This window comes from Xyrauchen texanus, chromosome 7 (assembly GCF_025860055.1).
Source record: "Xyrauchen texanus isolate HMW12.3.18 chromosome 7, RBS_HiC_50CHRs, whole genome shotgun sequence".
Classification (NCBI taxonomy): domain Eukaryota; kingdom Metazoa; phylum Chordata; class Actinopteri; order Cypriniformes; family Catostomidae; genus Xyrauchen; species Xyrauchen texanus.
In genome coordinates this window covers 41,257,253-41,280,414 of record NC_068282.1, presented here as the reverse complement: position 1 = coordinate 41,280,414, position 23,162 = coordinate 41,257,253, and the positions used below count along the sequence as shown (strand labels likewise).

Here is a 23,162-nt window from a genome sequence, read left to right as displayed (position 1 = left end):
AGAAGAGGAAAAGATATTGAATCTCACTATTCAAACATAGGTTGTGGGTCAATTCAAAGTGAAAAATGAGTAAGTGTATACCTTGAGCGTGGTGAACATGATTCCATGCTCTCCATGTTGTACACACGGATCCATAAGGTCTTCAATCAGGCTTACCTCTGACCCCAGATTCCTTATACTGTAGAGAACAACAGCAACAACTAAATCCATGCCCATGAATTCACTTGACTTTTGTGGCTTTTGGTCTATTATCTGTTTGCCTGGCCATAAGCTAGTGTACTAAAGACATACACATTTCAAATTTACAGTTCACATTTTCATCCAATCAAATGTTATCATTTACATAAAAAGTAAGTGTCCCTCCCCCTAACACCACCTGCCTCTGACTAGCAGTGTGCATGTTAACATGCACACCGATACGCAGATAACTACCAAAAATCAGTTTATGAAAAAAAATCAGACAACAGAAGAAAATTGCGTTTACATCATCTGGTTATTCTCTGCTTTTGACGGCAAAACATAAACATGCATGTGCACAACACCTGCACACATTGGATAAGGTGGTAAGAATGACGGTATTTACATGCAATGCGAAATCGGGGTATTGTGCAAAATTCTACCCGTGTTGATTTGATTATTCTTAAATCATTTATGACCTTACCCCATAAATGGAAAGCCATTTAAAGCATTTAAGTGACCACACACATTGTCGGCTTATTAAAGAATAGTTCACCCAAAAAGATTTATTTACTTGCCCTCACGCCATCCCAGATGTGTATAACTTTCTACTGCAGAACACAAATGAAGAATATCTCTGTAGGTCCATACAGTGTAAGTGAATGGTGACCAACCCTATAAAGCGAAAAAAGTCAGCACAAAAGTAATCCATATTACTCCAGTGTTTTAATCCATGTCTTCTGAAGCGATCCAATCAGTCAAAATGTAACTTTTGTTTTATATCTGCAGTCTCCTTGGCGATCATGATTTCAAGATAGATTACACTTCCTTGCGCCCGCCATCAAGCACTCTGTGCATGCATCAAGCACTAGGAAGTGTAATCAAGCTTTATATCATGATCAGGGCCAAGAGACTGTAATGGCAAAATGTACAATGAAAAAGGTGTTATATTTAAGTCTGTTGACACCCAAAATCGATAAGATCGCGTCAGAAGACATGGATATACCACATGCGTCATATGGATTACTTTTATGCTGCCTTTATATGTTTTTTGGAGCTTAAAAGTTTTGGTCATTTGCATTGTATGAACCAAAAGAGCAGAGATATTCTTCCAAAAATCTTTGTTTGTGTTCAGCAGAAAAGAGAAAGTCATTCAAATCTGGGATGGTATGAGTGTGAGTAAATGATAAGAGAATTTTCATTTTCCTTTAAGAATAATCATGTACACTCATTCAATTGCAAGTAGTAAATCATGGTTTATGATTATGGCATAACTAAATGCTATTGGCTCTTTAAAAAAAGAAGGACAATGCAGTTCGATATTTCCCAACCTATCTTCCTGTTTCAATAAGAAATGCATAAACACACAAAAGATTGCACTTATCAAGCAATTCCATGGGGACTTTACCAATTAGTTTTTTTCTGTGCTAAAGCACATGAAGATGAAGTTGACATCGCACAAGCCTATTTTTTCATCAATTTTCAGTCATAAGTATAATTTGCAGAGACGTTAAAAAAATTGGAGGGAGTTGGTGATTCATCGTGATCGTGTAACCTGGTGTTTTTATTGGGTTTGCCTGTATTCAGTACAATTCAAGAACAATTACTAAAACTTACTAAAAAGTTTACATTTCCATGGTACTTCATGTTTATTTGCAGCCGGAATAAAAAAATGTATAAATCTAATATGTGACAGGGAATCAAAGAGAAATGGCTTTCGTGCCATTCATACCAAATGCATTATTTAATTTATTTTTCAAATGTAAATATGTGCAAAATGGACGTTGATTGTTGTGCTGCGTCTCTCTCTGTTTTTTCACCATCTCGTGCTTGAGTGCAACATTAAGGCACAATGGTAGATTAATAGAAACTTATCTTGAGGCACCTGCATTCTGTTCCATTTATTGCGCTGCATCTAGCATTCTTAACCAGTGAGTGTGACAGACCAACCAACAGAGGATGAGATTTTAGAATCAATAGTCTGTAGGTGTGGCATTTCCAATCTTGGAAATGCTGCTATCCTTACCGTGCACGCAAAACAACAAAGAGGAAGACAGGAAACAGGTCATCCATAGACCACAAGAAATCCTGGTTCAAGAGTGCTAGTACTTCCTGGGTTATCTCTTCAAAGGTCAGCTGGATGACCTGGAGCTTATCTGAAGGCGTGAAAGTTGTGCTGTTGAAATAGAAAGGGGGAATCAGACTTAAAAAATTATTTACCAGAGAGAAATTAGTAAAACGATTAGGAAAATGCTAGCCTACTGTAAATCTCAAACCTGATTTGTTGTAATGTCTCAACCGCAGAGGCAAAACAGGCATCCTTAGTGCTTGAAATTACCTACAAGGCCAAAAACACAACACATATCTATAATGGAAATGCAAATTTTAAACACTTAAAACACTTTTATTAGGGTTTACTCATTTTAACACTGATAATGATACGCTGATCTTTATATTTTGCTTCATGTTGCAGGGTTTTATTTCAGGGACCTTAACCCTTTAAGCTTTGATGGTGTTTTAAAGATTTCCTGTTTCAGTAGCATACCCAAAACAAAAGGCTTATAACTCAACAAATGTTTTATTATTTTTAATAATATAGATTATGATAGATTTTGAGACTCTCATCCTAACAAACTGCTACTTTCATTCTGTGCCATTTGAGTCATCATTGAGTCTGTGTCATGTACTTGGCACCATCACATGTCTCTTTGCACAGATGTGGATGACTTTTTGCACCGATCAGAGCCCAGTCTGATTGGTTTAGCGTTTCATGACACCACTTCATTTCAAATGATGTCATCTGATCCAGGAAAGCGTCTCGGGTTATGACTATAACCCTTGTTCCCTGAGAAGGGAACGAGACACTGCGTCGTCGAAAACGACTCTTTGGGGAACGCTCCTTAGCGTGCGCCTCTGAATTATGAATGAAACTATTCCAATCTTGATTGGTGTTGCGTCATGACGTAACATGTGACGGCATAACCGGATGCATAAAAGTGACGCCGGTACACACACACATTAGCCTAGCGATGAAGCAAGCCGCTCTCAGGCATTGAGGGGCGTGGCAGGATGACGCAGTGTCTCGTTCCCTTCTCAGGGAACAAGGGTTATAGTCATAACCCGAGACGTTCCCTTCCGAAGGAACTCGCACTGCGTCTTTGAAAACGACTCTTTGGGGAACGAATGCCCACTAGGCCACGCACCGAAAAAAGGCCTGCCCTAGAGTGAAACTGAACTCAGGCACTCAACTAGGACGAGAGCACACGTGCGCCAGGCGTACTAGGGGAGGTGCAGACTATAAAACCTGATGAAAGTGTGCGGGGTAGCCCAAACGGCTGCCTCACAGATCTCCTGGAGGGGCACTCCCGATAAGAGAGCCCTAGAGGACGCCATGCCTCTAGTTGAATGAGCCCTTATGGCCAAAGGTGAAGGCAAATTGCGCACCTGTAGGCCGAGATAATAGCCTGAACAATCCAATTACTAATGGTTTATTTCAAGGCAGGGAGCCCCTTCTTAGGTGACCCAAAACACACTAACAGTTGGTCCGACCTCCTCCAAGAAGAGGACCTCTCGAGGTAAATGCCCAAAGCTCTGACAGGGCAGAGCAAATGGAGCCTCTCTTCTTCTGCCGACACATGAGGTGGAGGATGAAAAGCCTCAAGGACCGTGGGCACGTGCAGCGTTAGAAGGCACCTTAGGCACATAGCCAGGTCTCGGGTGCAGAATGGCTTTAACTCCGCCAGGGTCAAACTCCAAGCAAGCTGGTGTTACTGCCAGGGCTTGAAGATCTCCCACCCTCTTTAGAGAGGTAATAGCTAAGAGAAAAGCCATCTTGAACGTCAGGTCCTTGGGCGAAGCCGACTGAAGGGGTCCGAAGGGGGCCAGGGATAACCCTTCGAGAACCACCGCCAGGTCCCAGGCAGGAACCCTGGACCTGGTTGTCGGTCTCATCCTCCATGTACCATGGAGAAAACGAAATGACCAGCTGGTGCCTCCCCAGAGGCCCATCACTCAGTGGTGCATGGAAAGCCGAAATGGCAGCCACGTACACCTTAAGTGTGGAAGGGGAGAGACCACAGAGAAGCGATTTTGAAGAAACTCCAGAACTGAAGCCACCGGGCAGTTAACTGGATCTAATTCATGTTCTCTACACCAAGTGGAGAACACATTCCACTTGAGGCCATATAATCTCCTAGTAGACGGAGCCCTAGAGCCAAGTATGGTTTCAACCACCCCCACTGATAGACCAGCATTTAGGTACTGAACCCCCTCAGGGGCCAGACCCACAGTTTCCACAGCTCTGGACGAGGGTGGAAAACTGTGCCCCCTGCCTGAGACAACAGATCCCTCCTCAGAGGAATCTGCCGTGGCAGAGCTATCAGGAGTGAAATTATGTCTGAGAACCATACTCGGGCCGGCCACATCGGGGCAACCAGAAGTAGACTGATGCCCTCTTGGCGGACCCTTTCCAGGACTCCGGGAGCAGAGCGATTGGGGAAATGCGTACAGGCGAGGCCTCGGCCAGGCCTGTACCATGGCATCCAACCCCAGTTGGGCTGGATGTGAGAGGAAGAACCAAAGTGGACAGTGGGGCGTCCCTCGAGGCGCGGATAGATCCACTTCCGATGGTCCAAATTTGTCCCCTATCGACTTCACCACCTCTGGATGAAGTCTCCATTCCCCGGGCCTCAGCCCCTGCCTCGACAGGATGTCTGCTCCCTGATTCTGAACCCCCGGAACATACATTGCTCTGATAGACAGTATTTTCCCTTGGGACCAAAGAATTATCTGATGCGCCAGTCTGCACAGAGGGCGCGATCCGAGTCCCCCTTGTTGGTTCAGATAAGCTACCACTGATGTATTGTCCGAACGTACTAGGACATGGTAGCCAACATCACAGCCAACATCTCTAGACAGTTTATGTGCCAAGAATGATGATGCTCCTGCCACAGACCCCTGGCAAAGCGGCCGTCCATGACCGCGCCCCAGCCAGTGAGGGAGGCGTCTGTCGAAACGGTTTTCCGGCGACATGACGCTCCCAACACTGGCCCTAGGGACAGGAACCAAGGTTTCTTCCATATTAGCAGAGAACGAAGGCATCTGCGCGTTACTCTGATTATACTGAAATGGATTCCCCTTGGGGAAAACCCCTTGGCTTTCAGCCACCACTGGAGGGGCCTCATGTGTAGAAGGCCCAAAGGTATAATGTTGGATGCCGCTGCCATGAGGCCCAGCAGTCTTTGAAACTGCTTTACAGTGATGGCCTGGCCTAGTTTTAACCCGGACACCATCGCCAGAACGGACTCGATACGTGCAGGAGACATGCGTGCCTGCATCGTAACCGAGTCCCACACAACACCCAGAAACGTTGTGCACTGGGATGGTTGTAACACACTCTTTTTTGTGTTGAGTCTCAACCCCAAACTTCGAATATGGCCAAGGACGACATCTCAATGCCGAACCGCCATTTCTCGAGACTGGGCCAGAATGAGCTGTTCTCGACTTCCTGAAGCGAGATACCGGCAGGATTTAGTCGATACAGTCCTTGTGACCACAATTGATGTGTGTTTTTTATTTTTTGACGCGAACGGCACGGTGTGCGTTCGGCTGGAAATTGATGTGGCCCGAGCGTCAGAGACGGCGGGAACCGACACCCGATTTCCTGAGGACTCTACCACCTCGGTAGGACCTCTTTCCGAAGCTTCTACTAAGGGAACCAGCCTCTCGAGGCTGGCCTCGGGTGTTTTTCAAGCACTGTTCTCGACTTCCTGAAGCGAAAGACCGGCAGGATTTAGTCGATATGGTTTCTGTGACCACCATTGATGCTTGTTTTTTATTTTTTGACACGAACGGCACGGTGTGCGTTCGCTGGAAATTGATGTGGCCCGAAGCGTCAGAGACGGCGGGAACCGACACCGATTTCCTGAGGACTCCGCTGCGAGAGCAACCTCGGTTGCTCTGCAGCAGGGGGTGTGGACAGCCCTCCGAGGTTCTACCACCTCGGTAGGACCTCTTTCCCGAAGCTTCAACTAAGGGAACCAGGCTGGTCTCGGGTGTTTTTCGAGCACTGTTCCCGACTTCCTGAAGCGGGAAACCGGCAGGATTTAGTCGATACGGTTCTTGTGACCACAATTGATGCTTGTTGTTTTTTTTTTTTATTATTATTTTTTTTTGACACGAGCGGCACGGTGTGCGTTAAGCTGGAAATTGATGTGGCCCGAAGCGTCAGAGACGGCGGAAACCAACACCGATTGTGTGCGGCCATGTAAGCCCTACTTATTAAAGCAGATGTATCTCTGCAGGGCTTACTAGGCAGCGCCGGGGTTTTAGCCCATATCCCGTGCCCCAAAACATCGTCTGTAATCAAACACTGGGGCTGGAGATACGGGACGAATGCGGTTTACCCCACGATCTCGTTTTAGATATCTTTGTGGAGATCGGGAAAAGCGGCAAACCCGGCGCTGAGGTTGTGATCTGTGCCGCAGGAAGCGCTCGTCTAATTTGCTTTCAACTTGCGTTCCCTGCTCATTTTGTGGCCAGCTGATATTCAGTCTGGCCACGGCACGCGTCACAACCTCAATCAGCTCCTCATAAGCTTGGCCAAAAACTGGCGTGCTTGGCTCACGATTCGATCCGCATCGATGCTGAGCATATCCACTTCCTCGGAAGCAGTGAGCTCAAGCAACGGGACCTGATCATGGGCAGAAGAAGCGCGGCGTGGGCTTCTGCACCACTCACAGTAGGCTCGGGATCCTCAAGCGAAGAATGAGAACGTGCGCAGCAGTCTCATTCTCATCTGCAAAATCCGCTCGCGAACCCCGCGATTTCAATCGCCGCGCTGCCTCAACAGACGCGGGACCAAAACCGTGGGGAACGCGAGCCTGACCGTGTTCATCAAAGCACGCCAACCGGGGCGCAGCACTCTCATGGGTAGTGCTTCACAACTTTCACAGGCAGATCCCTCGAGAGCTGCCTGTGCGTGCTACACACCCAAACAGTTCACACATAAAGCGTGCGTGTCCCTACCCGTAATGAAGCGAGGGCAGGGGTGCACGCACTTCTTGAACTGTTCGGTGGCCATAATATTTTTAAATCAGACAAACAACACCAAATAAGACAAACAATTTCAACATCGAGCGCTTGCTGAAGAGCGAAAGCTAATGTGTGTGTGTACCGGCGTCACTTTTATGCATCCGGTTATGCCGTCACATGTTACGTCATGACGCAACACCAATCAAGATTGGAATAGTTTCATTCATAATTCAGAGGCGCACGCTAAGGAGTGTTCCCCAAAGAGTCGTTTTCAACGACGCAGTGCGAGTTCCCTCGGAAAAGAACTAGCATATTTTCATCCAGATTGCAAGATGCCAGATGCTGTGTGCACTGTGCACAGTGTGCTTCATATCAATTATCCAATTATCTATCAATTCAATTACCTAATGTGTGGGCTTGTTTGAGGTAATGTATGTGATATTTTAGGTTCTGTTTATTTTTCGAGAAGTTATAAGCGAAATGCGACATACGAGGAACACCTGCTCACATAAAACAAAAATTTACTTAGCTATTACTCGCTATACTTTATCTGTGAGTAAAACAAATAGGCTGGATGTATTCTGCTCTTTGAGAGCTTTCTAAATGAACGAAATGGATCACTTCTGATTTGCCTGCAAATTTCAAAGCACTTGCTCAGTTTTGGTCATAATACCTACAGTACATGCATTGTAAAGTAATAGCTTATAAGCTTTTAAACAATACCTATTTTCAGTTGGTCAAGACTGTAGTTTTTAAATTTTTTATGTAGAGTGGTGGTGGCGTAGTGTGCTTAAGCACATAACTGGTAATCAGAAGGTTGCTGGTTCAATCCCCACAGCCACCACCATTGTTTCCTTGAGCAAGGCACTTAACTCCAGGTTGCTCTGGGGGATTGTCCCTGTAATAAGAGCACTGAAAGTCGCTTTGGATAAAAGCATCTGCCAAATGCATAAATGTAAATGCTATGTTTTGCTTCCTTGCTGGTGGGCCCATCCAAGCCTAAATGGTTAAATAATGTATTGAGTGAGAGATGTTTACTCACTTGTTGTTTTTCTCCATGTACAGTCACAGTCACGGGCCAGAATTTCCTAAAAAACAGATATTAGTGGTTGTAAGATTAATCGCTATGTATTGTATTTATGTACATTTGCGTGTGTGTGTGTGTGTGAGACTTACTGTTGCACCCCAAGAAAGGCGAGCAGTGCGAGGTCTGGTTGTTTGTTGAGTCGTAACACGCACTCCCAGTACACATCATCCTCCTTCTCTTTTTCTAGAGCGTAGAGAGTGAAGAGAGGAGGATAAAGACGCGGCAACAGCACCAGAAGGAGCAGAGCAGAGCTACTGACCACACACCTAAAACAAACACAGAAAAATATAATATAAATGATGTCAAAACTAGTGCTGCCAGTCGCATTATTTTTCATAGTTAATATAGACTAATCGCACATTTTGAAAGTGTTTATATTTGACTCAATATATACTTATTTCCTGTCAAAATACACCTAGTACTTCCTTCTTAGGAAAGAAAACAAAACAATTTGTAACAATAATGCTTAACTGACATTTTCTAAACAAAGCCTTTCATAGTATAAAGATAGAAATGCACTAAAATATCACCAGTTCAAGTAAAATTAAATGTTTCGCAAAGGCTAAGTAGGAGGTTGACTAATTGAAATAACTAGTCCCCCCATAGGTTGCATATTCATTCAGTCAGCACTGAATCTCTTAAACTCTCATCCTCCAAGATATTAATCAGTTGGCAGGCTATCCACCCTGCTATGTGCAGCCACATTCACATCAGGGCGTCAACGCCAGCATCAAGCAAAAAACCTCTCATTCTGCATTTACGTAATAGTTAAGACTTGACAGGCTTCTGTGGTAATTAAATTGTGCATGACAGAGGCTGGAAAGAACTTGATTTCTTTTTCTTTTCTCCCCAATTTGGAATGCCCAATTCCCAATGCACTTGAAGTCCTCGTGGTGGCATAGTGACTCGACTCAATCCGGATGATGGAGGACTAATCTCAGTTGCCTCCGCATCTGAGACTGAGAGAGCGAGAACCACACATTATAGTGACCATGAGGAGGTTAACCCATGTGACTCTACCCTCCCTAGCAACCAGGACAATTTGGTTGCTTAGGAGACCTGGCTGGAGTCACTCATCACGCCCTGGATTCGAACTCGCATCTCCAGGGGTGGTAGTCAGTGTCAATACTCGCTGAGCTACCTAGACCCCAATAACTTGATTTCTATAACAAGTCCCATCTGGGCTTGTTTTGTACAACAAATAGCATTAAGAGGTCCATTCCCCATCATTTGATCACTTACACAGCTGTTGTGTGAGTGTTTGTGGTGTGTGTGTCAGTGTAACGACTCCAGGTGTGACTCCATCGGTGAATGAAAGAAATGGATGTATCAATGAATCAAACAACGACAAGGTTAAATTATGTTAGCCTAAGGCTTTGAAGCATAGTATCTCATGTACCCAGGTTTAGGAGATTCCAGATGCTTCCCAATGGGGTTTGAGTTACTCTTTTCTTTGTGAGGCTCGGCCAGTGATCCTCCTTCCTCTGGCATATCAGGAAAGAGGAACCTAAACATAAATACACATTAACATTCACGGTTCAACACAAACTAGGTAAAAATACTTTGTTTTCATTATGAAACACACACCTGACAAGCTGGAAGATGCGACAGATATAGGACTTGATCTCGTTGACAGCCTGGGGCAGTAATCTACGATTGGCTCCAACACCAACGTATGTCATACGGTACACCGAAACCAACGTCTCCACCAGCCGACCCAGAGGATGCAGCGGGGTGTCGCATGCCTGGGGTCAATCATCAGGTGTTATTGACATATGGTACAGACCGATCTTATCAGAAAACTGCTACAGCAGGGACAAAACAGACTGGAAAGACTGAGAGAGACAATATTAAGTTGGAAAACCGTGTGTGGCTGTAGACTTACCTTGACAAGGTACTGGTGGATTGTACGATACACCTCTAACGTAACAGGACCCATATACTGCGGTATAAACTCAAGACTCTCCAGTGTTTTATGATGAGAGCGACTTAGTAACTCTGGACTAAAAATACACACACACACACACACACACACACACACACACACACACACACACACACACACACACACACACACGCACACACACAGGTTTGTTTCACTATTTAGTGAGAACATATCATAGACTTCCATTGATTTCATACCAAGCTAATGATATCTTCTTTCCCACTAACCCTACTCCTACACCTACACATAAATCAGAACATCAGGAGATTTCAAGCAGTGCGTGCATAAGTGTTTTGGTGTACCTGTCTCTCTGTTGTCTCCTGTTAGCAGTGAGTGCTATGGCAATATTGTCCCATGCTATACTGGTTTGTCCAAGTTCAGGAGAATCGCAGCCCAGACTGTACCAGCACTCATCAAACACAGCCTTCCACTTCTCCTCAGAGTGGACCGCTAACCTACCCAGCTTACTGCAATGAACACAAACACATCAGTCCCCCATCCGAGATGACAAAGTCGATTAATGTTTGAATGCACTTCACAGTTAAGCACACTCTTACAGTGCATTAGCCTTATCCTTGTCTGAGTCGTAGATGCTTGGTTTGTAGTAGGAACCGGAGATCTTAAGTCCGGTTCCCCAAACCCCACTGAAAGAACCTTCGATGTAGTCTCCATTAGGCATTGTCAACACACCCTGCAGAAAAAGATGAAAACTGACTGTGAGATCATTCCATCTGCCTAAAGGTACACGCATGTTAAAAGCCGGTGAAGATGTTTGTGAGCATTTTATCCCACCTTTCCACTTAGAGTCCAGTCCTCTGAAAACTCCCCTTCAAATGTGGTGTCATCTTCAGAGAGTAACACACCAAAGCCCTTAGTGAGGAATACACAAGTTAACAAAATAGAAATCACATTCAAATTGTATTTAATGCGTAAAAATATGACATGCTTAGGATTTGGGATAGGGTTAGTTTATAGAAATTACATTTAGCTTAACGTAAGAACAACAGAAGTGGAGGTCCCCGTTATAATGTAAATACAAACATCTTTATGAGAATCTCACCATCATCTTGTTGTTACTGAAAGCACCTTCATAGTAAAGTCCAAACTGTGTGACAACAACTCCATTCCCCTGACGTTGATCATCCATCCACATGCCCATGTACTTCTCCCCTCTGACACAAAACAAATAGAAGTTACTCATGTGGAAGAGCGTGTTTAACAGGGGTGATTCTATGATTTAAATCTTACGGGCTCAGCCCCCAATGACACAATAAAATGTGCACATTTCATGTATAGATACATGTTGCATAGAAAGTGTTTTGTTTTTAAACTGTGTTTACATCATCCAAGAGACCTAGCTAATATTCATTCAGAATATTGTCATTTTCTATAATAAAGATATAAAGAATCTACTTAAACAACCATTCAAAGATGACGACAGTTCGAGAGAGAGAGAATGACATGCAGCTGCTCTGTGTGTATGTTTGTGTGTTTTTCGTTCAGTTTATTATTAAAACTATTATTTATATTGTCAAGCCAGTTCTCGCCTCCTCCTTTCCATTGAACTGCTTTACATATATACTACTCAAGTCATATCAGACACCACAAATACATTTTATTATTACAATAAATGGCACATTCAGTTTGGTTGTGGTTTAGTGAAGTGAATTAGATTATGTTTTTCTGTATGTCATTAACTTTGTTCGAAAGATAAAATCACTCATGAAAGATATTTTAATCTCAAGAGACTAACCTGGTAAAATATAAGTGTATATATATAAACACATAGTTGAAGTCAGCAGTTTACATACACCTTTGCCATATACATTTAAACGCAGTTTTTTCACAAGTCCTGGCATTTTGTTGTAGAAAACATTACCTGTCTTAGGTTAGTTATGATCACTACTTTATTTTAGGAATGTGAAATATCAGTATAATGGTAGAGAAAATGATTTATTTCAGCTTTTATTTCTTTGATCACATTCCCAGTGGGTCAGAAGTTTACATACACTTTGTTACTATTCAAATAGTGATGGTGCTGTATTTTTACATCGGTAATGTCCTGACTATACTTTATGATCAGTTGAATGCCACTTTGGTGAATTAAAGTACCAATTACCTTCTGTTAGAGCAAAATCTGTACATTATTCCAAGCGTTTGGCCACCAGAATGTATGTGTATATATATATATATATATATATATATATATATATATATATATATATATATATATACAGTATCTCACAAAAGTGAGTACACCCCTCACATTTTTGTACATATTTGATTATATCTTTTCATGTGACAATACTGAAGAAATGACACTTTGCTACAATGTAAAGTAGTGAGTGTACAGCTTGTATAACAGTGTAAATTTGCTGTCCCCTCAAAATAACTCAACACACAGTCATTAATGTCTAAACCGCTGGCAACAAAAGTGAGTACACCCCTAAGTGAAAATGTCCAAATTGGGTCCAAAGTGTCAATATTTTGTGTGGCCACCATTATTTTCCAGCACTGCTTTAACCCTCTTGGGCATGGAGTTCACCAGAGCTTCACAGGTTGCCACTGGAGTCCTCTTCCATGACGACATCACGGAGCTGGTGGATGTTAGAGACCTTGTGCTCCTCCACCTTCCGTTTGAGGATGCCCCACAGATGCTCAATAGGGTTTAGGTCTGGAGACATGCTTGGCCAGTCCATCACCTTCACCCTAAGCTTCTTTAGCAAGGCAGTGGTCATCTTGGAGGTGTGTTTGGGGTCGTTATCATGCTGGAATACTGCCCTGCGGCCCAGTCTCCGAAGGGAGATGCTCATGCTCTGCTTCAGTATGTCACAGTACATGTTGGCATTCATGGTTCCCTTAATGAACTGTAGCTCCCCAGTGCCGGCATCACTCATACAGCCCCAGACCATGACACTCCCACCACCATGCTTAACTGTAGGGAAGACACACTTGTCTTTGTACTCCTCACCTGGTTTCCGCCACACACGCTTAAGTTTATCTTGGTCCCATGTCCACAGGACATGGTTCCAGTAATCCATGTCCTAGTCTGCTTGTCTTCAGCAAACTGTTTGCGGGCTTTCTTGTGCATCATCTTTAGAAGAGGCTTCCTTCTGGGACGACAGCCATGCAGACCAATTTGATGCAGTGTGCGGCGTATGGTCTGAGCACTGACAGGCTGACCCCCCCACCCCTTCAACCTCTGCAGCAATGCTGGCAGCACTCATACGTCTATTTCCCAAAGACATCCTCTGGATATGACGCTGAGCATGACCTCACACCCGAGACCTTGTAACACTAACGAGTCACATGACACCGTGGATGGAAAATGGCTAATTGGGCCCAATTTGGACATTTTCACTTAGGGGTGTACTCACTTTTGTTGCCAGCGGTTTAGACATTAATTGCTGAGTTATTTTGAGGGGACAGCAAATTTACACTGTTATACAAGCTGTACACGCACTACTTTACATTGTAGCAAAGTGTAATTTCTTCAGTGTTGTCACATGAAAAGATATAATCAAATATTTACAAAAATGTGAGGGGTGTACGCACTTTTGTGAGATACAGTGTATATATATATATATATATATATATATATATATATATATATATACATACATACTGGTGGCCAAAAGTTTAGAATAATGTACAGATTTTGCTCTAACAGAAGGTAATTGGTTCTTTAATTCACCAAAGTGGCATTCAACTGATCATAAAGTATAGTCAGGACATTTATTGCCATGCCTATTGACTATATATATATATATATATATAGTCAATAGGCATGGCAAGGAATTATTGGTATTTTCATGCAAGCAAGTGCTAAGTCTAGGCACAAGTGGGTTTGGCGGAATTGCATGCAAAGTGCTACTGGGCTGGGTCAAGTGCAATTTAATTCTGAGATTCTTCTCCGGCACCGCCTGCATCCTATTATATAGTTAATTCCCTGTAAAGTACCAGTGATATAAACAAAGACAGCACATTCTCTTCACTGGTAGTGGTGAACCTGAAGTAAACCTTTGGCAACAATGGACAATTTGCTGCAAGTTTGCTGCAAAGCTCGTTTGCATGTGCAAATCTCGTAAGGGTAATTTTGTAAGGGTAAATGGGCTGTATGCAATTAATTAGAAGAATAGAAATATGAACTTATATTTTTTTGTGCATTAATTGTGTCTTCCTGTTGAATGTCCGGCATATTTTTATGACAGTGACAAGATCCTTTAACATGCATGGAAAATGTGGTTTGTGTCAGGATTTGGAATTACACTTTGTTAAATTATAGAGAATGTAAGTATTATTAATCATTTTCATCTACTGACACACAAATCATGGCTAGTATTAAAAGTGACTGTATCAGAAAAAAATTAAACCAAAAATATTTCTAAATTCAAATTACACTTCAAATGAAACAAAAATATAATCAAAATAACGAAGTGGTTAAAAAAAACATTTTACTCTCCAACTTTTTCAGTGACTTGAAAATTACTTTGACAACAGGTGGAAAAATAAACCACGACCTAAAGATAATTTAACACAAATCTTATTAATATTTGTTTAATAAATTGGCTACAACAGTGATTGTCATGGACATAATTTGAAGATCCACTATATTTTCACAGTTTGGACATTAACTTTATTACCATCTGCTGGAGGAATCTCCAAACTGCAAATGCAGGAACTGGTTTTAGACTTTGCGCTGCAAACGGACCTGCTTTTGAAACGTCTTGGCACAATGACCTATTTCTCAGGAAAATAGCAAATTGCGCTTTCCGGCACTTTATACATACAATACACTTCCAGTTTGCGTGCATACACCCACTGAAAGCGCAAAAACTTCCACCTATGCCCATTTGTGGTTTGCGCTAGCATAAATTTTAGGGGGGCTGAAGCCCTCCTAAATATGGTCTAGCAAAGGCTATGGCGTTTAATATATATAACACATTTAAACTCTAGTTCTTCTGTTTAAGGCCATTAGCATACCTGATGATATCATCAAAAACGCCATAGCCAGATTTCTTGTCGTATTGCCATCGGCCAATAAAGACACTCGGAGAGGTGGAGTTCAGTTTCCCACTACGCAATATCCCATGACCATGCCGCATGTTATCTTGAAATGAGCCCTCGTACACTTCACCAGAGGCGTAGCTGAAAACAAACACACACGCGTGAGAATACAAACTCTGTATTTTCCATATTCTCATTTACATAATATCAAATCACATCGATACGTTTGAAAAACAGAGCAAACATACACATTGCAAAAAACATTAAAAAAAAATTCTGAAAGTCATGCAAATTCCCACAACAATCAACCACAACTCAAATTCTGTATTGTGTTTCACAGAAATTAAGGTGATAAAAAAAAATTTCTAATGAATTTTAATTAAAATGACCAATTACTTGTCCTTGTGTTAGGATATTTTATGCATCCTAAATACACACAATTAAATATTTTCACTGTTTTTGCTTAATTTTGCAGCTTTAATTACAGCTTGATTGGAAATCACGGCCAATAAAATTATTATGCTTACATGTGATATTTACCTTGATTTTTCTCATATTTCATAAGCATGCTTTTCACTGACACTTTTGTCGACTTGGTTAACAAGTATACTAACTTTTAAAAAAGTTAATTAGAGGCAAAATTGTTTGGTGTGGTGACAATCATGCCAAAACTGTGGGATTTAAAAATAAAATAGATATTAATATTGTTATTGGTTTATTGTTTATTTCACTTTTTGTTTAGATAAGCATAGTTTTTAACATGTAATCATGTTTTTTTTAATGGATTTTTATGGTTTAATTTTGAAAGTCAATGTCTGAGATAAGGCTAAAAAAGCTATATCTTTATTTAAAAGTCAATTGAAAAGTCGCAAACAAAAATTTTTATATAACAAAAAGAAACATGTTGAAATCTGTTTGTTTTAATTTAAATCAACTCCTGGGACATGAAATTGCCCGAAGTTGAAGAAACACCAGAACACGAAAGACTCACCAGAAGATTCCAAAGCCTTGCATTTTGCCATCTTTCCATTGCCCTTGGTAATGGTCACAGCTGTTCAGGTTTTTGTTTGGTACCACATACTCTCCAAAACTACAAAGAAAAAGAAAAAATCTGTCTGAAATGTTGTCTGTTAAAGAAAGTTAGAAGTCAGAAATCAATTAAATTGACTGATTTACAATCCGCACTAACCCGTCTTCAAGGCCGTTCTTGAATGTCCCTGTGTACACTCTTCCATCCGGCCATTTGACCACGCCCCTAGAACACAGATATAGCCAATCACCATCTTCCCCTTTCTAAGATGATTTACAAACTCCCACAATTTACACTGTCATGGCCTACCGGCCGTGAGGTTTCCCCGAGACCCATCGTCCCTCGTACGTGGCCTCCTTGAGCCGACTGTCTTTGTAGAATGTGTACGATGCCGTGCGTGAAATAGGCGGGTCTGCTCTCTGCATCACCCCTGTGGAAGGAGGTATCCCATCATGCCCCAGTCCACTAAGCGCCTGCTCCACCGCCTGATTTATAGAACGAAGCCATTTTGCCTGGAATCATGGGAAGCGGGGCATTACTGTTTAACCAAAACTAAAGCGGTTTATAATGAAAATATGCAGTTTATAATAAAAACAAGGGTATAAGTCACACAATGGTTATGTTCGGAATGGAATACTAACTTGCTACTTACTGAATGGGCCCTTTTCACAGACCAGTCATGATACGTTTCTGCCTTCTTTAACAATACAAAAGCAGCAAACTTTTTTATTTTTCCAGTTATAAAAATATTTTGTGTAAATGTATAACAATAGTATTTGTTAGCATTGAATTAACATTGTTTAACTTGGGTCAAACGTTTTGGGTAGCCTTCCGCAAGCTTCTCACAATAAGTTGCTGGAATTTTGGCCCAATCCTCCAGACAGAACTGGTGTAACAGAGTCAGGTTTGTAGGTCTCCTTGCTCGCACATGCTATTTCAGTTCTTCCCACAAATGTTCTATCGGATTGTGGTCAGGGTTTTGTGATGGCCACTCCAATACCTTGACTTTGTTGTCCTTAAGCCATTTTGCCACAACTGATCATTATGGACAAACAGACCAGAGGTAATTTCTCCCAAAAGTAAGAACTTTGTCCCATGTGCACTTGCAAACTGTAGTCTGGGTTTTTTATGGTAGTTTTGGAGCAGTGGCTTCTTCCTTGCTGAGCAGCTGTGGCAGGGCGGAGGGCAGTCCGGGAGGTGATTCTACACTCCTGGTCACTTATCAGGCTAATCAAGCCTCCCAGAGGGATAAAGGCAGACTGCGGAGGATGGTGTGGGAGAAAGAGATCGTTTATTGGCATGTCTGTCATGTGTGTGTTTTTGTCTTTTATTTAAGTTTCTCATTAAACTATTTATATCGTCAAGCCGGTTCTCGCCTCCTCCTTGCCCTTCTAAATCCCTTTACAGCAGCCTTTCAGGTTATGTCGATATAGGACTAGTTTTAATGTAGATCTAGATACTTGTCTACCTGTTTCCTCCAGCATCTTCACATGGTCCTTTGCTGTTGTTCTGGGATTGATTTGCAATTTACGCACCAAACTACATTCATCTCTAGGAGCACTATTGTTTGTACAGATGAACATGGTACCTTCAGGCATTTGGAAATTGCTACCAAGGATGAACCAGACATGTGGTTGTCCACAATTTTTCTTTTCTGTGGTCTTGGCCTATTTCTTTTGATTTTCCCATGATGTCAAGCAAAGAGGCACTGAGTTTGAAGGTAGGCATTAAAATACATACACAGATACACCTTCAATTCAGTACACCTCCTATCAGAAGCTAATTGGCTAGTTGTCTAAAGGCTTGACATAATTTTCTGGTGTTTTCCAAGCTGCTTAAAGGCACAGTTAACTTAGTGTATGTAAACTTCTGACTTCTGGAATTGTGATGTCATCAATTAAATATGAAACAATCTGTCTGTAAACGAAAGTTGGAAAAATGTCTCATGTCATACACAAAGTACAACTTGCCAAAACTATAGTGTGCTAATATAAAATCTGTGAAGTGGTTAAAAATAATTAGTTTCAATGACTTCAACCTTAGTGTATGAAAACTTCTGACTTCAACTGTTTAGTACCCTGGGATACGTTTTAAAAAAATCAGTTACCACAGCTGCAACGATGCTTTTAACACAGCTGCTAAAGAAGTGAAAGAAAATGTGGCCTATTTCTCTCTTCTTACTTCTGTTATTCAGCGCTGTATTTTTTTATCATCTTTTGCAAAGCTGTGAAAGCGTAAGCATTGATTTTTCTTTTGCTGTTGGAGCAAATGGGGAAGCAAAAATTACAAATGCTGTGGCCTACCATTCACCACCATTCAAGTTTACCCTGCTATGCATCTACTTCCGCTCTCCAACCTGGATATGTGAAAAGGGTTACATACAGTATGACTATGTTGCATCACATGACCTCATCAAGTTGAATGTTTAATTTAGAGAGTGCCGTTATTTTGAATTTTTTTTTATTTGGCAGTTCCTTCAAATAATATGTCAAGAAAGAAATATAAAAGTCACAGCTGATATTACATCTAATTTATTTGGTACACTGTAAATTGAAGGTCAAGTCAAATGTATTGCACTGTGGAATGCAGTATTACACACATTTTTCTATGTATACAGAAAGTATGCATGCTATATCAAGTATGCATACTATAAACTGCATATATAGTAAAAGTAGCAAGGTAGTATGCTATTCCAAACAGTCACAAATTGTGGCAATTGGAGTCTGGTCTACCTTTTCAGCAGGTGAAGAGGCCAGCAGATTGAAGCTCTCTTCTGGTGATGTCAGCTTTAAACCATACCTGCAAAAAACAACACACATTAACGCACAAACTACCAGCATTGGGTAAATTACTTAAATAAATTATCCACCAGAAATTACCAATTACTTCTCCAAAATTATAGTCAGATTACTTTTACTAACAATAAAGTAATCGCATTACTAATTACTTTTCTTTTAAATTACTTTTTGAAACGCTTTTCACAAAGGTTTGTTTTTCCACTTAATTCAAACAAATGTCCATTTCCTCCTTGTTCATTGTCGATTACCCTTCAGCTGTGACAGAAATGCACATATGACGTACACATTAATTCATATTATAAACGTATAATACACAAATAATATTTTAGAAACATGTTACCTAAATATTGTACTTTAAAGTGTTTATCTTAATTGAATGTCAATAACTGAAATTCGATTACAAGAATTTAAAATGTAATGCATTACGTTACTTTGTAATCAGAAAACACCCAACACTGCAAACAACAAAGACACTTTGTAAGTAAACAAAGCAAATAAACATGATTGACACACTCACAGGCCAGTGTTCTCCTCAGAAACAGGCTCCACCCAGAGCGTAGCCAATGGGAAGACGTGATGAGTGGAAAACTGTGAGGGGTTAAAAAAGAAATGCAACTAATTCCAGAAAAATACGCAGAAAATAAATGCACTGGGGTCAATACACAATTCTGCTCTACAGTCCTGATGGATAAACAGTAATGTCAGTAATCTCATGTAATTGCATTGCAATTTACATTGCAAATTCTACTCTGAAGTCAGTTTCGCCTACACATTTTGTGAAAACAATCAGCAGACTGGATCATCCAATCAGATTTCATAGATTTGATTTAAAAGCATCATGTAAGTATATGGTAAATGGTAATGACATTTGGTACGAAAATGAAATTTATGTTGATCTCTGTTCATTATCACATAAAACGTCTAGGTTACGTATGTAACCTCCGTTCCCCGATGGAGGGAACGAGACGTTGTGTCAGAGAAGCGACACTAGGGGTCTCTCTTGAGCGCCGATATTCACCTCTGAACTATGAAAAAAGGCCAATGAGAGTTGGCAACCAGTATTTGCATGTCCCGCCCCCAGACATACGGGTATTTAAGCGGCGCAAATACGGGAGTTCATTCAGGATTTTTCTGAGGAGCCGGAAATGGTCCGGCCACAACAGGGGCTTGGCTCAGCGACGTGGCAGGGGAGACACAACATCTCGTTCCCTCCATCGGGGAACGGAGGTTACATACGTAACCTAGACGTTCCCCTTCTGTCGCTCTCTCCACGTTGTGTCAGAGAAGCGACACTAGGGGTCCACTTAAAAAGAGCCATGCGCTGAGCCGTGTACGTGATCCGCTGATACAGGAGCGAGCAGGTATTCCTACATGCAGAACGACCAACTGTATCAGGCTGCACGTACCCTTCCCCAATGGCCCCATTTAAGCCATCAGGATTCCTTATCGTTACCCTGGAGGGGGGAACAAGGTAGCTTGCGGTACCCGCAGTGGTTTGGGTCGGCGAGTTCCTCCGCAGAACTGCGACCCACGAGGGCTAGGGAGGAGTCAACCAGTGTCCCAAACCTGGGATCTCCTGGGAATGAAGGCGCACTGTTTCCCCTGGTTAGGGGGAAGGGCGCTGGGTGCAAGCGATTCACCCGGTCAGATCGTGGACGTGCCACCGACGATACTGACTCAACTCGGAGATTGTAGAATCTCGCAAAAGTGTTAGGTGTTGCCCAGCCTGCTGCTCTACAAATGTCTGCTAGGGCAGTGCCCCTAGCCAGTGCCCACGAGGACGCAACACTCCTGGTGGAGTGGGCTCGGACCCGCAAAGGGGGGGGGCACGGCCTGGGTGTGATAAGCCAGGGAAATGGCGTCGACAACCCAGTGGGCGAGTCTCTGCTTGGAGACGGCATTCCCTTTCTGCTCTCCCCCAAAGCAGACGAAGAGCTGCTCAGAGCGTCTGTTGCTCTGTGTGCGGTCCAGGTAAATACGTAAGGCACGTACTGGACACAGCAGTGAAAGGGCTGGGTCTGCCTCCTCCCGGGGCAGCGCTTGCAGGTTCACCACCTGATCCCTGAAGGGTGTGGTAGGAACCTTGGGCACGTAGCCCGGTCGCGGTCTTAGGATCACGAAAGTGTCCGCCGGACCGAACTCCAGGCAAGCATCGCTGACAGAGAACGCATGCAGGTCCCCGACCCTCTTGATGGAAGCGAGCGCGATCAGCAGGGCGGTCTTGAGAGAGAGGGCCCTGAGTCCAACTGAGTCAAGCGGCTCGAAGGGGGGTCTCCGGAGTCCCATAAGGATGACCGAGAGATCCCAGGAGGGAGGCCGGGAGGGAGTCATCCTCCGGGCACCTTTTAGGAACCTGAAGATTAAGTCGTGCTTACCCAGAGACTTGCCATCTACCGTGTCGTGGTGGGCCGCGATAGTGGCAACATACACCTTGAGGGTGGAGGGGGACAGCCTCCTCTCCAGCCTCTCCTGAAGAAACACGAGCACTGACCTAACTGCGCACTTCTGCGGGTCTTCGGCTCGGGAAGAACAGTCTGCGAACAGACGCCACTTCAGGGCGTAAAGATGCCTGGTCGAAGGGGCTCTGGCTTGGTTAATAGTGTCTATGACGGCCGAAGGTAGGCGGCTAGATCCTCCGCGTCCCGTCCAGGGACCAGACGTGGAGATTCCAGAGGTCTGGATGCGGATGCCAGAGCGTGCCCCGCCCCAGAGAAAGAAGGTCCTTCCTCAGGGGAATTCGCCAGGGAGGGGCTGTCATGAGGAGCGTGAGATCCGAAAACCACGTCCGGTTGGGCCAGTAGGGGGCCAGCAGAGTGACTTGCTCCTTGTCCTCCCTGACCTTGCATAGCACCTGTGCAAGAAGGCTCACTGGGGGAAAAGCGTACTTGCGCAGCCCCACGGGCCAGCTGTGCGCCAGAGCATCTGTCCCAAGGGGAGCCTCTGTGAGGGCATACCAGTGCGGACAGTGGAAATTTCCTGGGAGGCAAACAGGTCTACCTGGGCCTTGCCGAACCTGTCCCAAATCAGCTGGACCGATTGGGGGTGGAGCCTCCACTCTCCGCAGGGCAAGGTTTGTCTTGACAGCGCGTCCGCTATCACATTGAGGTTGCCGGGGATGTGAGTGGCGCGCAGTGACTCCAGTCGCTGCTGACTCCAAAGGAGGAGACGACGGGCGAGCTGTGACATGTGGAGGGAGCGTACTCCGCCTTGGCGGTATATGTAGGCCACCACCGTGGTGCTGTCTGTCCTGACTAGGACATGCTTGCCACGAATCAACGGAAGAAATTTCTTCAGGGCAAGAAAACGGCCAGCAGCTCTAGGCAGTTGATGTGCCAGCGCAGCGGCCTCGGTTCCACCGGCCTGCGGCTGCGCGCCCGTTACACGGCGCCCAACCCAACTTGAGGCGCCGGTTGTAACCAGAACGCGACGGGACACCTGCTGCAAGGGTACTCCTGCCCGTAGAAAGCAGAGGTCTGTCCAGGGTTTGAAGGTTTGGTGGCAGGCGGGGTAACTTCCACGCGCGTGCGTGCCATGGCGCCATGCTCGTCTCGGGACTCGAAGTCTGGAGCCAATGCTGAAGTGGTCTCATATGCATCAACCCCAGTGGCGCGGCCGCCGGAGGATGCCATATGCCCCAGGAGCCGTTGGAAACGCTTCAAAGGGACCACGGTGCCTGGTTCGAAAGAAGCGAGGCATTCCAGCACTGACTGAGCACGCTCGTTGGAGAGACGTGCTGTCATTGAGACTGAGTCTAACTCCAAACCGAGAAAATAGATGCTCTGGACCGGGTGAGCTTGCTCTTTTCCCAGTTGACCTGAAACCCTAAACGCCGAGGTGCTCTAGCACCTGGTCTCTGTGTGCGCATAGTAATTCCTGCGAGGAGGCCAAAATGAGCCAATCGTCGAGGTAATTGAGTATGCGTATGCCCGCCCTCATAGCGGGGCAAGAGCCGCCTCTGCGACCTTCGTGGAAGACGCCGAGGGACAGAGACAGGCCAAAGAGGAGGACCTTGTACTGATATGCCTGGCCGTCGAACGCGAACCGTAGAAAGGGTCGATGTCGAGGGCGAATTGAGACGTGGAAGTA

General features: G+C 43.8%; 1 protein-coding gene across 1 annotated transcript in view; it reads right to left on the bottom strand.

Moving 5' to 3' along the window:
* als2b (alsin Rho guanine nucleotide exchange factor ALS2 b) overlaps nt 1-23,162 on the bottom strand; it is a 59,119-nt gene that overhangs the window by 2,955 nt on the left and 33,002 nt on the right. The window contains exons 17-34 of the mRNA XM_052130404.1: nt 19,594-19,664; nt 19,011-19,077; nt 16,588-16,790; nt 16,438-16,503; nt 16,240-16,338; nt 15,225-15,389; nt 11,302-11,413; nt 11,034-11,111; nt 10,799-10,932; nt 10,544-10,708; nt 10,182-10,299; nt 9,884-10,041; nt 9,696-9,803; nt 8,386-8,562; nt 8,252-8,297; nt 2,454-2,515; nt 2,204-2,353; nt 82-178 (exon numbers count right to left, since the gene is read on the bottom strand). Of these exons, the coding sequence (XP_051986364.1) occupies nt 82-178; nt 2,204-2,353; nt 2,454-2,515; nt 8,252-8,297; nt 8,386-8,562; nt 9,696-9,803; nt 9,884-10,041; nt 10,182-10,299; nt 10,544-10,708; nt 10,799-10,932; nt 11,034-11,111; nt 11,302-11,413; nt 15,225-15,389; nt 16,240-16,338; nt 16,438-16,503; nt 16,588-16,790; nt 19,011-19,077; nt 19,594-19,664 (2,076 nt within the window). The remainder of the gene's footprint in view (nt 1-81; nt 179-2,203; nt 2,354-2,453; nt 2,516-8,251; nt 8,298-8,385; nt 8,563-9,695; nt 9,804-9,883; nt 10,042-10,181; nt 10,300-10,543; nt 10,709-10,798; nt 10,933-11,033; nt 11,112-11,301; nt 11,414-15,224; nt 15,390-16,239; nt 16,339-16,437; nt 16,504-16,587; nt 16,791-19,010; nt 19,078-19,593; nt 19,665-23,162) is intronic.